The sequence below is a fragment of the Haemorhous mexicanus genome, chromosome 17 (genome assembly GCF_027477595.1).
Source record: "Haemorhous mexicanus isolate bHaeMex1 chromosome 17, bHaeMex1.pri, whole genome shotgun sequence".
NCBI classification, from domain to species: Eukaryota; Metazoa; Chordata; class Aves; order Passeriformes; family Fringillidae; genus Haemorhous; species Haemorhous mexicanus.
Genome location: NC_082357.1, coordinates 9,894,923 through 9,912,212, shown reverse-complemented (window position 1 = coordinate 9,912,212; position 17,290 = coordinate 9,894,923). Strand labels below are relative to the sequence as shown.

Below are 17,290 nucleotides of genomic sequence, written 5' to 3'. Positions count from 1 at the left end.
AGCCAAACAGCAATTCAAACATAACTATCCCACAAAAGCATTCCAGGGATGTTTACTAGCTGGAAGCTCTCAGATAATGACCTTCAAAGAATCCTACAAAAAAATTACCACAATCTACAAGTGCTTGGCCATAGCTTACTGCGTGACACACAGAGCCACAGTTTGCAGTGAGAAATAACCAAACAACAACAAAATCTCTTACCTGAGGAGGTGCTGAGTGGAATAACTGGAAGAAAAGTCTTGGAGTTACTGACTGACCCACTGTGATCAGTACAAAAATAGAGTGAGGATTCATTTACCCAAACAGAGCTGCTGGTGAATGGAGTAAGATCCAGCACTGTAATGACAAGTTAAATCTCTAAGAGACTCTGCAATTCTTTCATTGACACTTGAATATGAGAAGGGCTAAATCACATTTATTTTAATGTGAAAACAGTTCAACAACAAGGAAAATTCCAGTTGAGGCAGGATCCAAATGTTTTCTCCAGCAAGGCAACCACATGTATAAACTGTTGTGTTGTTCTACATCATAGCTATGGATTGCTGTGGTGGAGAAAGATAATTCACATCCCTTACCAGCCTGTGTGGGAATCCTCACCTTTCACTCTGAATTACATTGTCAGCCCCTCAGCTGTGCTGCAGCAAACTACAAACACATTCCAGACTGCACAGTGCAGCACAATCCTTTTATGATGGATCTGATAAATCCTTCCTCAGCCCCCATTCCTCCTTGGACACCCTTCTCTGCTGGAAAAGGACCAGCCCACAAACCATTATCAATCCTAGTGATGGATGAGGTGCCAAATGTTTCCTGTGCCATCAGAGCACAGAGCAGCAGCCTCCTGTTCATGGGGCATGTGGGGAGGGGGAGCTGGGACACAGGGGCTCCGTGGGCACCACACTTCCAACTGAGGTCACTCCAGCTTCAGGTGCCCCAGGTATGAGAATACAAGAGGAAAGAGAGCCCCTCAGTGACATAAAACTTTTTACCACAGGAGGGGATAGAGGGAGGAGAAAAAAAGAGCTTATTTTCCTTTTTGAAGAGTTTCTGCTTCATTTATTGTTTTACAGTATCAGAATCTAACACTAACCCAGAAAGAACCTGATCACATCACAGGCTTCATTATGAAGTAATTTAAATTGGCCAGAGCATTGTCTAAGACTACATGAAAGCATTTTTATCATTCTCTTGGCAAAAGTAAGTGATTTGCCCCTTACTCATTATTTGTATTAGAATGGCACCCAGACAGACACCCACTAAAGAAAATCTCTGTGAGGCCAGATGCTCTGGAAGCACAGAGCAGAACTGTCCTTACTCTAGAGAGCTTACAATCTACGAAAGCTTTGCAGATGTTTGCATCAACAGATGTTTTTATGCCTTGCAATGTTCAAGATTACCAGGGCAGATCCACCAAAGTTAAAGATCAAGATAAATATTCCGATTTGGTGACCAATTTCCCATTTGTGCCACTTCAGTCACCAAGTCAGTGAGATGCTGTCATCAATTTTAATCTTCTCTTCAGCATAGCAGATGAGTCATTGAAAGGCTGGTGAGCAGAACTACAGCCAAGATTCTCAACAAACTCCAAGGAATTCAGATGACACAGACCTTAAAGGCTCAACTCACTCTACTCCAGGTGGGATCATTTTCAGAAGTTACTAAACCACATTTTCAAGTCAACTCGTGTTACAGGATAGGTTTCCAGACCCTGGCACACCACACAAACATTCATTATGCTCTGAGAAATTCTGAGGGTTTAAGGTAATTTTTTAATGTGCCATATAAACTATAGTCACGAGTGTTACCTGTTTGTCTTTTTAAGGAAAAAAAAAAGACTGGAGGCAAAAATAATCTCTTTAAACCTCTAGGTTTTATGTATTATGATGTAAGAAGGAAAAACCGTGACAGTAGTAGCTGGCAGTTGGTGTTTTGGCTGAAGTTATGAATCTATGTGGAATATTTCTGTAGGTTTTCCTCATGGTCATCCTCCCCATGCTGCTGTTGATAATGCTGGTACAATTTGGATCCCCAGGCTCCCCCCATCCCTTCTACTGCTGGGAAGTGTCCGTTGGACATATTGAGTATAATGGAGGTCAAGGATTTAATGTAGTTTTTGGCCAGAGTGAGAGTCTCTATTTTGGAAAGCTTGTTCTCGGCCCTCACGTGGGGGATCACCTCGCGCAGGGCCTGGAAGGCGTTGTTGAGCTTGTGCATCCTCTGCCTCTCGCGCTCGTTGCTTTCCAGCCTCCTCAGCAGCCTGTCCTTGCTGCTCCAAGCACGCCTGGCTCTGCCTGGGGGGATCTTGCTGCTCTCCTTGTTTCCCCCATTTCTCCTTTCTTTGCGGCCCAAACATTTCACCAGTTCCTTTTTTCTCGTTGCCGGCTCTTCAGAAAATGCGTCTTTTTCAACGGTTTGCCTTTGTTTCTTTCCTTTGGTTTTAGCCTTCATGTTTTGTTGGATGGACTGGTATTAATTGTCAATGTGCTGTAAAAACATAACACCAATATTCAGCTGGGAGGAGAGCTTGCAGAGGGAACAGAGGGCAAGTGAATGGAACCAGTGAAACAAAGATGCAGTGAATCACCTACTGGTGAAAAACAGATGCCTCTACTTTCTTAGAAACAGGCCTCAAAGGTTTTTCCTTTATCAGAGAGGTTTTTCCTTTATTATTGTACATAAGAGAAAGTGGTCTCCAAGTCGATTCAGTCTTTCTGTAGAAAAGTGAACCACAACTCAAAAAATATGCAGAACACAACAGTCAGTGAGGTTTGGTAGCACATTGCCTCTCTTTGATCTCTTACGCTGCTGTTGTTTCCCAGCTCCTCACTCCCCCACATTATAATAAAGCCATGCGCCACTTCCATGTACATGTGCTGGCTTAGGGGGGTATTAGACAGACCCTCAGGCTCTTACTCAAAGTAATTTTTCCTTGAACTCCTGGTAATTGGTTTTTGTAGGCACAGGTTTCCACTGTGAGAGGAGTCCACTAGAGGGAAACATGCACACTCTCAGGGAGAAGCTCCGAGCCAGCCACGTGTTCTCAGCTGCAGCATTTCTGTGTTCTGAGCTAGTCCCCACCACACACACAAAAAAGCACTTCCCTCTTCCAACAAAAATCCAATAATGTCAGGGCTTAACTGCAGTTACTGCCTCAGATCAACAGCAGCAGAGCAGGCTATTTTCCAAGTTACCCAAAAAACCACGGCAGCGTTCCTTCCTCTGCATTAGGTGACAGCACTGATATTTTACCTCCCTCAGCCCATATTCTGTGCCCACATTACATCTGAGTACAACAGCCCCCCAGCAACCATGCCTCTAACAGCAACAATCAGTGTTACTAAGAGACATCCCCAAAATATGTTCTTTCCACAGTCTTCCAGTTCATGTAGTCATAAAAAGGTTTGATGTAAACAAAATACATTTTTACACCGATACTATTGTGTAGGAGCAGTTTGAGGGCTGGTGAGCCGATAAAAAATGGAGGAAAAAGAAGAACAAAAACCTAGCCCCAGGTGTGAGACTGTCCCAGTACAACCTCAACCTTAGCTGGAGCAGGTGGTGTCCGGCAGGTCCCAGCTGTGCTGTGGTAAACACCCCCTCCTGTCTTGTTTCTCATTTCTTGAAAGCCATGTTCAGCTGCTGGGCTTGCACACTGACTCAGTTCTCTGCCTGGGAGGACATCCTGGCCATCCCCAGGCTCCTTACTACCAAAGAGGCAACTTTACCAAACAGGACAGGAATTCACAAAGCAGCTGGGTGAGGGCAGCACCCAGGTGATGACAGCTGAAAGACAGCACCAAGCAGCTTGTGTTGTGGAGCCTAAAAAAATGCTGGAGACACACCGGTACCTTCAGAGAGAAAACAGGTCCAAAGGCAAGCACCAGGTTTGTTCTGCACCCTCTGTGTAACTCACTTGGCAGAAAGGGCAGAGCCACAGTACAGCACAGAGGGGTGGGAGTTTCCCTGCCCAAGCACAAGAAGCACTGCTGGGGAGTGCTGCTGTTTGGAACAAAAAACAGCCCACAGGACTTGGTGAAGCGGGAGCTCATGGAGACAGCCAGGAGAGAAAGTTGGAAGAAGATCCAAGAGAAAGGAAGCTTCAGCAAACTGTGAGAGCAAAGTAGTCTTTAAAACTGCAGGCTGGGCAAAAGCAAATGGGGTATAATGGGATAACAAGGTGCCTAGCTGGCAGGTTTGTTCTTAGATTGCTGTAGTCTGGAGAAGTAACCTTAGAGAGCCCCAGCTCAGGTGCTGAGAGTCCCAGGAAGGCGTTATCAGAGTGTGCAAGGAGCAAACAGATTGTGAGGGGATCAGGAGCAACAGACTGGAGTGGTCAAGAGAAACCAAAGAGAGCAGCCAAATACCAACACATTTAAAACCCTGTGCAGCCATCTACCAGGGCTGGCATCCCTCTTCTGTGACTTACCACTCCACCCGCTGCTGAGAAGGTGCCTGGGGCCCAAGGGGCAACGCGGCAGAGACCCAGGGGAAGCCAGGAACAGCAGCAAGGGCTGTGGGGGCAACGGGGAGGGAACGCCGCGTGTCCTCTGAGCGAGGCAGGGTCTGTCAGCAGGAGCGGGCGAGGGGCCCAGGCCCTGCCCTGGCCCGAGGAGCCCCGGGCAGGCGCTGCCCGAGCCCCGCAGGCGGAGGCAGCCGCAGGCAGGGCCGGCGCTGCCCGGGACACGTCGCTTTAGCGGCGGGGGCGGGCCCGGCGGGCGGGAGCTCCGGTCCCTCCGGTGCGGGCAGGACCCGCACACCCCGCCGAGGGGCCGGGCACGGCCGCAGCGCCCCGCTCACGGCTCCCGCCGTGCTCGGGGTGGTCACACGCCGTGCAGGCGATGACACGGGGGACACAGCGCACGGCGCTGCAGCGGCGCGAGTGTCACTGACACTGGGCAGGCACAGCGCTGTCACCGCAGGAGGGGCCGGCCCAGGGCCTCCCTAGCAGGTGGAGCGTCCCCGCCTGCAGGGGGACGAGGTCTGCCCCAGCTCTGTTCTGCACGCTGTCACAGCACCCGTGTGACACAGGCCCACAGACACAGCACTGCCATCTCTTTGAGAACTTGCTGCTCATAAAGATTGCAAGTTCTCAAATTCTTTGATAATAAGTTCTATATAAGGTGACCAATTTAGTGCCATGAGATCTTTTGCATCTGTTCTCATTAATGACCACTGCCTTGGTCAAATTTCAGCGCAGTAGTTATATTTTACCTAATGAAGTTAAGTCATCTTGATATCAGTTTCTCATTCCCAGGTCACAACAGGTGCCAGCACTCAGCAGCTGCCCCGAGCCATCCCCACCCTCCCAGAGAGCAGCAAACACCAGCACTCTCCTCTCCTCTCCTTCTGCCCAGCCTGGAACAGCTGCAGCATCTCACCAAGGAGCTCCCAGTGCACACCAGTACTTCACTTATTTACCTGGTGATTTCTGGTCCATTCAGCACATGCACTTAGATAGAAAAAAATCAAGCAACTCTTCTAGGAAGAAATTCAGTGAACACTGAGAAAACATCATTAACCTGTTTTCTGAACGTATAAATTTCAAAATCCTCATTCTTTCTACAGATCTTTAATTCTATGATTAAAAGCAAAATTCAGTATTCAGAATGACACTGTTTCTGTTTTAATTATTGCTTCTCTACTGACTGTGTACACACTTTACCTGAAATTTTCACAAGGGTGATGATACTGGAAGAGTTTAAAGGTGACTACGCTATTTAGCGCGGACTCATCAGCTGGGACTTTGGCTTTGAACTTTTGGAACTTTCTCAACCTCAGGAGACTAACAAATATATCTTACAGTAGAACTACACTGCTGGCATCTGTTTAAAAATGAACAAACAGACAAAGAGATTATAAATATATAACTGTATTTTATTTTTAATATTAAATATTTTTAAATTACAAGCAGTTTCTTGAATCACACTATGCATGATAATCAATATACAGTAGAAATTACAATTTAAAAATGTACACAATTTAAAGACATTTTGACCTGAAATTTCATTAACTATGATATATTGCCATAAACCTCATACCTGTATTAAATTACAATAGGAAAACCTCATACCTATGATTTTGTTACATAGTTTCTCATTTACAAATAGAATTGAACATTATATATACACACACATCAGTACCATTTATCATTTAAGTTACACCTACATCTGTGCAAGTTCAAACAATTTCATAAACAAAACTAACTGTAAGTCATATTCAAGTTTCTGAAAAACAGGCTGCTGGTATTACAAATACTTATTTTCAATAAGTTTATATGATGTTTGACTCTCCTCTAGATTTCTTCCCATTTTGTACCAAAACCATTAACATGTATGACTTAAAGCTGAAGTAATTTTTTGAAGTAACTCCATTCTTATTTAAGGCTATTTCTTATAAGGCTAATGTACTTGAATTCCACCTTTCACCAACTCCAACACAAATAGCCAAGTCACTGACACCTGACAATGCTGACATTTTAGGATAGTGCTTAATCGTAAAAAAAAAAGTCTTTCTACCAACCAGCCTCCTCATGAAAGATTGAGTATTACATAAAAATCTGCTAAAAATACTGATAAAAAGAATGAGGCTTAAATGGCTTTCATTAGTGCATCAACAAGGATATGAAAAAACAGTTAAATCTGCTCATTTCCATAAATGCAGTTATACACAGTGTATCTGCAGCTGGGGCATTTCCGAGAGTACAGGTGTTCCCACTGAAACTGGACACACTTGTTGCTCTCTTGGCTACAGATCCTAATGTTCAAACAAACATCTTTAGGTGGGAAAAATCAGATCTTTTAAATACCTTTAGTAGCCAAATTGAGACAATGCCTTCATTATTCAAACAATCCAGGTATTCTACTAGAGAAGGAATTAAGCTGTAACCAGTCCTCATAATAAACCATTGAAAATAGATACATGTACTTCTAAAATGGAGACCAGGCTTAAGTTAGCTAGTGCAAGAAATTACATAGAGTGTAATGAATGATTTGGAACAAATCCCCTCATTATAATGTAACATGTTGGAATTACTGATTCATCTTCATTGTGCCACTTAACTGCCAGGCAGATATTTAAGTATTGCTAGTAGTTGATCAGATCTTTAAGTGTTATTTTTTTACCCCAAAAGATAGTTTATATTATTGCAATCCAGCCTACTGGATTACTGAAATTAAAATTTATGTTTAAGTGATCTGAGTTAACTTTAAATATTTCTTTCTCTTCATTGTACAGCTAAAAAGGACATTACCTTGCTTAATATCATACACATCTTGTTTTGGAAAAAATGCTCCTTTGGCAATTCATTAGCAATGAGTCCATTTGGACAAAGGAGTAAACTTTCACTTCCTGTGTAAGCTCTTCTTTAAACCCAGGTAAAGAAGAAAAATCTTAGATTCCCATCAAGCAAAGGAAATTCCTGATGTGCAAGATAAACATCTGATTTTCCAGAATTACAAGAAACAAAATGCACAACCAAGTGACAACATTCTGGAGCATAAGCTTTTATTTAACCCAGAACTATTTTTAAAATAAAATTATTCAAAATTAAGGCTGAACTCCAGGTCTGACAAGTTTTTCACCACGTAAGGCAGACAAGCCCACATGTTCCCTGCAGACCCTTATGGAGTGTCATTCTTACTATGGTGAAAATTTAGAGACAGATGAGGTACCCTAAATCTAGCTGTATCAAGGAGTTTAATGTTGGAATTATGGAGTTTCTAAGCAATAGTTTGTGCACAAGGTCTATTACCAACATTTTCAAATATTTTCAGTAGCACACAGCTTCCTTAAACCCTCTACAGTATACACTGTAAGCCTGTATTAAGAACTACTTGACTTGGCCTTCTAAATAATGTTTTGGGAAAGGTCCATAGGAAAATTCAGTTCCTCACTTCATACTGAAGAACAGTTCTGACTAACTCAACCTGAGTGCCTCATCAGAAAAAGATATCTCAACTCATTGGCAACTTCAAACAACATGATTAACTAAATCATTCCCTTTTAATCAGTATGGAAGCCATTCTGGTTTAAGGGCTAAATAACGTTGGAAAAAAACCAGTTAACATATTCTTGTCATTTTTAAAACATAAAAATCAAAATTAACACAGAGGTATACAAAAACAGAAATCAAACATCTGAAAATATCTAGTCCTCCCATCTCCATATGACGAAAATTCTCTGGTGACTGGATCTGGACACAGAGCACTTGGACCACCATTATCTCATGTCCTGCCAAAACAGCCACTAAAATACAAAGTACTTCATATTTCAGTGCATTTGTATTTTAGTACAAGTAAACAAATACAAAGCCAGGTAAACTGCTCCTATCAGTGTTTCCTATAGATCTGAACTGCATAAGGCATTCCAAGAAGTCAGGGATTTCTTTCTCAACTGAACTCACTTTGGAATAATAAGGATATTTTTTCCCAATCAGTTTCGAGGATTAAATCAGCTAAATGCATGGTAGAGCAGGAAGGTTAAGCCCCCCACTGTCTTCCCTTCAGGCTTCAGAGCAAACCTATTGTACTGCAGCCTTTGTTCAGAATACATTTCAAGATGTACCATGGAGCTCTGCAGACATCTTAAAATGGATCTGGCCCTATAATGGGTGCAAAACTGGGCATTAACCATTAATCAAAATCTTAATTGTCATAACATCACCGAGAGGTAGATTTACCACAGGCCTCTGAATGAGCTTCAAAATTCACAGAATGTACAGCTGAAGGGCCAAGTGTACCCAAATCCAGTCTATTGAAATTAGTCTTTATGTAAGATTCATAAATTCCAGAGTTTTGTACAACCAATTTTTCCTCTTCTTTCTCCAAGGCAGAAATTGTAGTAAAAACTGGAAGGCCCTTAACTTTGATATAGTCAGATGCTATTACAGTTTAAGCAGTCAGTAGGATCATATGTAGGAATTAAGAGACATTATCTCTTTCATCTAAAAATTCCAGAGTATATCATATATTCTTTTCCAGTTTCCTATAAAACATGAACACTAACAACCATTCTATAACCATTATCATTTTAGAAATGGTACTGAATATAAGATTTCAGCAAGTCTAACATAATACTCAGAAGTTATGTACGTTTTACGAGTACCGTGCATAGCAAAAGGCTACAAAAAGGACAAATTAAACTGGATAACTGGGCCAATTCAACTTGTCTTATTTTCCTTGAACGATTTAAGATTTTGATTCTGTACATCATCAGGAAATAAAGGAAGAATAATCCATAGTGCAATTGTAATAAGCAAAGTAATATGTAGTGATATCTTTTTGAATAAATATGGCTCACTACTGATCAACTATCATTCAAACAGTTCCATCAACACAGCCACCTGTTGCACAGGACAGGTATACACAATTCTACAACAGGTGTATGTTCAAATACATAATGAACTACATGGAAAAATATAAAAAGAATATTATACAATCTCATACATAAACCAGACTGTAGTGTAATTGCTTTACTTGTTTAAGTTATCTGAAAAATACTTCAAGTACTTGAAAACAGCGGCAGAATCGTCTTTCAATGAAAAGCAAAATTGCACTGATTTAAAAATACATTACAAAGTTAAATACACATTCAAATTAATGTCCTGATTTAACATTGCTTTCAGTGTTTACTTCCATTTCTCAGTACTTCTTCATTACCTGTGTTACTCCAGGAGGATCCAGAGTTTAGATAAAGAAGTTTCAAACACAAAGTCTATGTGTTTAATGTATGGAGTCCAAGCACGTTTAAATTGATTTAATCTTTTTCTCCATCTTCACTGCTTCCTATTAGTAAAGGAAAGGTCATAAGATACAGTGAGACTCTTCTGCACAGCCCTCATTCTTTCTAAGACTCTTGCTAGAACTTGGCATTCTGCTGTTTTGCCCTTCCAAGTTTTGGTTAATTTTTCCCTACACTTTCAACTACTGTAAACATTTGGTTCATTTATTCATAGACATCTGCCTCAATCACACAGTTCAATGTCACTTCTTAGGACACATAAGGCAACACAGGATCTCCAAAATACTCTCTCCTATCTGTAAGTTACTAAGCAGCAAATATTATCTAATCAATAAGCACAATACAAGAACAATACAACTCTATATGACACTGATTACATATTTATAGACATAGACCGTAAGCAAGGCTCTGCTATCAGTAATATTTATTTTTAATAATGCAATGTGTTATCAAGATTAATAATATGCCAGACCAATTCAAGTGTGCTTATTTTTGCTTCTCTTAACCCTCAAAAACACAAAGGTTAAAAAAGTTTTTGGTTACTGACAAGAAGGCTTGCTAATAAACACTGCTAGTGCTCAATATTGCTCTGAATGGATTGTTTGGCTCTCCTAACAAAAGCTATCCTATTCACAGCTCTAGAAAACATGCTGCAGTTCTCGAGAGAATGTCAAGAATGCAATGTCTAAAAAGCAATATGAAAAGAAAACTAAACTGTAAAATAAGCTTACACAATAATAGCAGAAACAATTATGTTCCTGGCATCCTCATCCTGTGCAATGAAAACACAATTGTGACTTCAGACAGTGCAATAACCAGAATTAATAACTGCCATAGTGTGGCAGGTGCAACAGCAGTGCTGCAGGATTGCAGAGGGTTCATTTATCCAAATACAGCACTCGGGTTTTTAACACAAAAACTGAGAGCTTGTCCTGTAAATGTTCCACAGGCTGTTCTACCACTATTTTGTACCAACTTGGATGCAAATAATCTCAATCTCCATGGAAAACTGTCTTAACTGAAACACAAGACCAGACAAACTTTCATGGTGTTAAAAATGTACTTCTACATTTGGTATTTAAACATAACAAGACTTGCTGTATCTGTTCCTTTATCTTTACATAATGATTTTAATTTGTATCTTTAAAGTTATTATTATGACTAAATCACTTACCTCCTTGCTCTATATCTGAATCTGTAAGATGTGTAAGAGAAAAGCTTGCCATGTTTGCAGGAGAGATGGAGAATCTGGAATAAGGGGATGAATGTGACCAGTTCTGATCAAGAGTCCGGGATGGTGGAGGTGGAGAGAAGTACTTTGATGGCTGAAGGGGTGGTTTGGAACCAATGAGACTGTTAGCTGCCTTGGATATAAAGGATGGCTCTGGAGAAGAGAAGTCATCATCCCACTCAAAACCCCCACCTTGGGGAAGGAAAGAAAAAAAAAAATAAGAAAAAGGAGCATTACAGTAATGTCATGTAAGGTCACCCAGAGTTGTACAAGGAGACTGGAAGATTGCATTAACCCCAAACAAAACCTGTATCCCTGGGCAGGGTTCTAGCCCAGGAAGTCCCAAAGATTTGTCCCTCAGTTTGGCTGCCTCTCAGGCAACCCTGGACACATCAATATATAAACAACCAGTATCACATCCCAGCTTTGCTCCTCAGGAACAAGGGAATCTGAGCCCAGCTGCAGTGTGTGCTTAGGATGCAAAATTGATGCCAGCATGGCCCAGTGAATTTACAGATCACATATGGCTTAATGACTTCTCATAAAAGGCTCTGCATCAAACAGCCTCAGGCCCTGCTGTGTATAAATATATTCATGTACCTTCTTCATCTGTTGAGCTTTCTGAATTTGCAAATCTGTTTAAGTAACCAGGGCTGGAAGATGGAACAGGAGAGCTGCCAGCACCTTCCCCGTTCACGTCTATCCCACGGCTTCCCAGCTCCTTCGTTGGTGTTTCCTAAGGCAAACAAAGTCACTCTTAACTCTTTTTACACACAATGTCTCCATGCCTTCAGATGCCAGCACCCACAAATACACTCCCCCATCCTGCCATCAAGTCAAATGTGGAATTAAAAGGTCTGTAAACTGTTACAACGGGACAACAAGACTTTGAGTTACAGATTAGCACATGCAAGTACTTCTAAAGAAAGCTGCATGAAATCGATGCTAAAATGCACACAGGAAACGACTATTTAAATATTATTTACTATATAAAATGGGTTCATATTAGTAGGAACAAATACCTTCCAACTGAAAACAGTTCCTATATCAGTTTAACATGGGTAGGGGTTTTTTTCCTCTTTAATAAAGCCTTATCCCAACATTTTATTTTTTTTAATCCCCTAGTCATGTTCAGGATAAAGAGCCAGACTTTGTACAGCCGGTATTGGAAGCAGCCAACATTTTATCACCTATTGTAATAAAAAGTAAAGAGTTCAACAACTAAGAGCAGTTTAAACACAGCTGATTTTTTCCTTCCCCTCTGACAAAAGGATTACTATTCTACAGGCTGTCTAAACACAAATAAATCACCTATGTTTTCTATTCTAAAACACAGTTAGCTATAATATTTAGGTGCGTCATCATAAGCAACATTTCCAAAGCTTGACAATGTGACTGTTCTTTTAAACTCACTGGACTAGTTTAGTTGCCATAATGCTAAAATACAATCCCCTCTGTATCCAGTTACAGAAGTTAAAAATTTATAAAGCTGATAGGGAAACAAAAGTAACCTTGAATTTTATAAGCAGATCACTGTGTCACTGCACATGAATCCCACAGGATTAATAAAAATTAGCATAACCATCTAAATACTGTTCTCATCTTTGATTATGATCTTAGATAAACTTACCTTAGTGCTAGCTAACATAAGATTCAGAGTTAGGCTTCAGTTTGAGTTTTGGGGTTGTTTTTGTTTAATTATTGGCTTTTTTGCTTTCTTCCTTTCTTTTAGAAAGCATCTTAAAGACTTCAAACTCATTAAACAGGTAAGCTGTTTCTATAAAGTTGCAGCAATATTCTGTCAAAATCAAATAATTAAATCTTGTCCATAGCAATGCTGTCTCACATATTCAAATTAAATACATCTTATAAACATCAGAAAAACATCACTAAACCCATGTTTCATTCGGCACATGCAGTCAAGGGTCCAACAGCAAAGGAGACTCATGATTTGGAAACCAAAGCAAAATCCTCCTTCACTTCAGATTAGTGCAGCTATTCTACCAGCAGCACTAAACTGTACCTAGCCAAGTCACAAAGTTCTTTTTTCTTTATATATAAATATTATTCTTTTACATACATAAATTCTTACATAGCCTTAATATATAAAGAAAAAATAACCCACATCATGAATAAGTTGTAACCCTGCCAAAACAAGAAAGGTGCTTTTGTTACAAGGTTTTCCCAAATATTAAGCAATTTATTCAATTGCTCCTTGTTTAAACCAAAAAAAAAAAAAAAAAAAAAAAAAAAAAGGCAAGCCAACATAAATTTTACTTAGTAATTAAAAAGAAGGATACCTGATCAAACAAATAGACTGTCACATCATCAAAGAACGTTACAGCCTTTTTCTCATCTTTCCAAAGTTCAGGCTGCCTTTCATTAAGAGGTTTTGGAAGTTTCAACAGGCTTCTCAAATGTTTTCCATCATCTTTTTCAGTAACTATCTCAGGTACTTGATGAACAGTTTCATCTTCACTGTCAGAACTCAGACTATGCATATGAAAAGTCCTCATGTCATCCTCAGAATCACTGTTTTCATCTTCCTCATCTGCATCATCGCCGTCTTCTAAATCGAGCATTCCAGACACGCTGAGTTTGCCGAGGTATTTGCCTTCAATATCTGGCTCTTTCAGCTTTTGTCCTTCCATGTGATAGAAGGACTTCTCACTGTTACTCAGATCTAAAGCCATGTTGTGCACAGGCTTTAAGTCTCTGTGTGAAAGGAGCTCTGAAGTGTTAGTGCCAACACAAGAGACACTTTTATGGGAAGTCTCAGATAGTTTTATTTCATCCCTCAGGTTACCTTCCATCACTATTTCCAGGGAAGTCAGAGTTGCCTCAGCCCACTCATCAGGACACCCCTGCATCCTTTCATCCATCTCTTGGATCTCTAAATTGTGGTTTAGTTCCAGTTTCGAGTTTTGATTATCATCATCCTGGTAATTCCTCACATCACACGTTTGCTGTCTCTCTTCAAAACCACAAACCTCCTCAGTGTGATTCTCTCCTCTGTTGGAGGAAACAACACACACAGTCTCTCTGGACAGAGTTACAGACTCTTCTGGTTTTTTATCTGGCTCAGAATCATTATCAGAGAAATAGGCTGAGTCTCTATAAGAGTTTTGATTTCCACTCAAAAAAACCACTGGGGTTATTTCAAAATTGCTGTTCACTGCATCCAAACAAGCTGCTGCTTCTGACACAATGATGACTGGATTAGAAGGCAAAGCACTACCACTGTTCTCATTCACACACAGAGCAGTTTCCACATTGGAAGTGTCCTCAACAGGGACATGGGAAGTCCATTCTGGAGATTCCAGGTTTTCTGTTTCATAGCCACTGTCAGCAGGTTTATCTGGTGGCAAAAGTTTCTGAGGACTTTGAGCCTGTAAAGATTCTAAAACCTCATTTACATCTAAAGAATCCAATGAATCAGGTGTCTCTAAGGCTTGTTCTACAGTTTGTATAGGAGATGGGCTGTCTTCCAAAAGGCTATCCTGACTGGTACAATCTGAAGCAGCAACAGAAATTGAGGTCACCTCTTCTGGAACATCCTTACAGTTCTCAAAATGATTTGATGTTTCTTGTATTTCCTCCAATAAGCATTCATTTTTTTTAAATATGGGAGAACTATCTGGCACATTTCTTTTCCTATCTTCCTGATCACTACATTTTTCTTTGTTAAAAGTTGTTTCATCAGACTTGAAAAGCATTCCCTGTTTCATCTGTGCATCACACTTATCTGTTTCAACAGCAACACTGGAATATGGACTGTCTCCAACATTATTATTTTTGGCATTATAAGACAGCTCTTCTTGACAGAGAACATCGGTGTTACAGGACATGACTTCATTCACTTCTGCATTTAGAAATTTCCCCTCATCCTTCAAAATAGGAAGATTTGCACAGCTATCAGATGAATTATGTGCTGTGGGTGGACTAGAGGATGCCTGCATTTCTCCAGGAGTCTGAGACTGGGAACTGGGATCTTTACTCATTGTCACTGGGTTAAAATTTTCATCTTTCACTGTTTTAAGACTTTCGTGTATTAAAGAAAAGACCTGTGCATTTTCAGCCAGCACAGGCTCAGGCTCTAGAGAGTTTCTTTTTGAGGTTTCTAATATACTTTTTAGAACATCATCTGAGTACTGCCCAAAATCACTGCTGGTTTTTTTAGGCAATAACCCTGTTAATAAGTTTTTCTCTTGAAGAAATAAGAAGTTATCAGAAAGTTCTTCTAAAGTTACCTGCTCTGACTGGTTAGAGATATTTTCACATAAGGAAACAGTTTCATTTTCAGAAGCATGATTAGAATGCTTCTTCTCAGAACAACCTACTGCCTTTCCAGCATCTGTGTTTGAGTTCAAAACAGCTGGTTTAAAGTCTTTAGGAGAATCATTTGTTTCAGCAAACCCAAGCATTTTTCTATTTGTCAATTCTTCTGCTCTATCAATGTCATTAAATATACTCTGGAAAGGACTTTCTGGACTATTGGCAGCAGTCAAAAATTCCTCTTTAGGATCTGTATTGTAGTGGAAGAAGTCCCCATCAGTACTAGATTCTTCAACATCAAGATCCCTGAGAACCATGAAATGAGAACTTTTTTCTTGTACAGCTTCTTGATGATCAACTTCCGTGGTTAATACAACTGATTGGTTATCAAAATTCATGCTGCAGCCACTTCCTTTTTCCTCTAACTGGATATAGTAGTCATTTCCAACAGAAAGTTTGTGTGCATCAAACACAGGTAACACCCCAGGGACAGCAAGTGATGCCTCTTGACCACTTCCATCCTGTGCTCCCGGTCCTTGCTCTGAAAGTGACCTCTCAAAAACCTCCACTGGATAGAAAATACTTGTGTAGTTCATGGCTTCATCAGGATTCACATGACCACATTCATCAAAGTGATCGTGTTTAGCTGCCTCCCAGATGTATTCAAAGCTCAGACCATGGCTTGTTTCAGTTACAGTCAGAACCTCCTCCAGCTCGTGGCCAAGTCTATCTCCTGTGAAGTGATCCAAGATTGGGAATGCAGAATTACTTGCTTCTCTATTTGAGGTGTTTGGTTTCAGAGCATTCCACTGCTGTTCAAAATCAATCTCTGAGTCCCTTTGGCTTTGCATGCGGAGGTAAGTTAAAAGTCTGTGCACTTCTTCTGCCGTCGGTCTCTTTTCTGGAGGCAGCCAACAGAACTGCAGAACTTCATACCTACACAAATGAAAACATTTTCAATAGGTTTCACACCGAAAAGGAATTTATAGAATTCAGATATCTAACACACCTCAGAGTACCAGTATCACTGGCAGAACTTCCATCTCCAGCAAGTCCCTTTATCCCCTTTACCTGGGGTTCGTTTGCAGAGTTTCCAGGTAGCAATTTCAATGTGTTTAAGAGAACTGAGTCATTTCAGAAACTTCTTCAGCAGCTTTAAGAATATATAGGAACACTTAAAATTTACCATCTATCAGAGTATGGCTGCTCCAGACGTGGCTTGAAGGGTTTAACCTGCTTCTCCTTGATGACGTGGGTTAGGACCTCCCTGTCAGAGAAGTCTGAGTAAGGGCGAGCACCATTCTCAAACAGCTCCCACAACGTCACACCCAGCGACCTGCAAAAGAGCAGCACAGGACTGGGCACTCTCAGAACTATTTTAGAGTGGCTTTTCTCAGAAAGGATATGCAAAGCATAACTGGAAAGAAGAAATAAATATTACTCCCCACTGTCTCTAGAATAACTTCAGAACTTAATTCATCTTGACAGAATGCTAAAAGCCTGAAGAATAAAGTTGCTTGAAGGCAACAACAATGAAAACAACAAAACATAGAAGGTCTCAAATTATTTGATCTTGGAAAACTCCCTCATATAATAAAATACTATCTTTTTAACATTTTAAAAATAAAAAATAGTGTTATCTTTTTTTACGATGGTGTGTAGAAATGAGATTAAAAAACCTTAAAGTTAGTCCAATAGAAGAGAAAAGGCTTTCATGAGAAATTGCAGTTTTAGGTCAAACTGCTAGAAAACTCATCTTTCTTCCAGAGTTCATAGAATTCTTTATTGTCAAGCTGCAGTGGTCAAAAGCTGCCTCTGCTCAGTGCTGCACCTGTACTCTATCCAACACTAATCACATTTTCACTGAGTACAGTCAATGCTAATCTTTGGGGAATCTTTCTGGGCTCAAAATGCAAAGTAACTGACTCTGCATGTAGAATAACTTAGATTGGGTGTCTGGAATGATCTAGTTCAAACCTGTTCAAAGCAGCTCTGCATAAGAGGCACTGAAATACAAGTTGGAAACCTTAAGGCCCTGTCTGCTT

At 40.4% G+C, this 17,290-nt stretch overlaps 2 protein-coding genes across 5 annotated transcripts in view; both read right to left on the bottom strand.

Moving 5' to 3' along the window:
- Positions 1-1,852: 1,852 nt before the first annotated feature.
- BHLHA15 (basic helix-loop-helix family member a15) lies at positions 1,853-4,686 on the bottom strand. 4 transcript variants are annotated; one of them, XM_059861497.1, is made up of 3 exons: positions 4,428-4,686; positions 2,586-2,712; positions 1,853-2,485 (listed from the first exon to the last, which is right to left on the bottom strand). In XM_059861497.1, exon 3 carries the CDS (start codon positions 2,447-2,449, stop codon positions 1,949-1,951), a length of 501 nt encoding a protein of 166 aa, XP_059717480.1. In that variant the 5' UTR covers positions 2,450-2,485; positions 2,586-2,712; positions 4,428-4,686; the 3' UTR covers positions 1,853-1,948. The 4 variants fall into 4 exon arrangements, with proteins under 4 accessions (XP_059717480.1, XP_059717479.1, XP_059717478.1 ...); XM_059861496.1 differs by having other exon boundaries at positions 1,853-2,512; positions 2,590-2,712; XM_059861495.1 differs by having other exon boundaries at positions 2,590-2,712.
- Positions 4,687-5,854: 1,168 nt separating this feature from the next.
- LMTK2 (lemur tyrosine kinase 2) overlaps positions 5,855-17,290 on the bottom strand; it is a 41,997-nt gene continuing 30,561 nt past the window's right edge. Inside the window, exons 10-14 of the mRNA XM_059861485.1 lie at positions 16,432-16,581; positions 13,271-16,181; positions 11,571-11,706; positions 10,914-11,162; positions 5,855-9,783 (exon numbers count right to left, since the gene is read on the bottom strand). Coding sequence (XP_059717468.1) covers positions 9,755-9,783; positions 10,914-11,162; positions 11,571-11,706; positions 13,271-16,181; positions 16,432-16,581 — 3,475 coding nt within the window. The 3' untranslated portion in view covers positions 5,855-9,754. The remainder of the gene's footprint in view (positions 9,784-10,913; positions 11,163-11,570; positions 11,707-13,270; positions 16,182-16,431; positions 16,582-17,290) is intronic.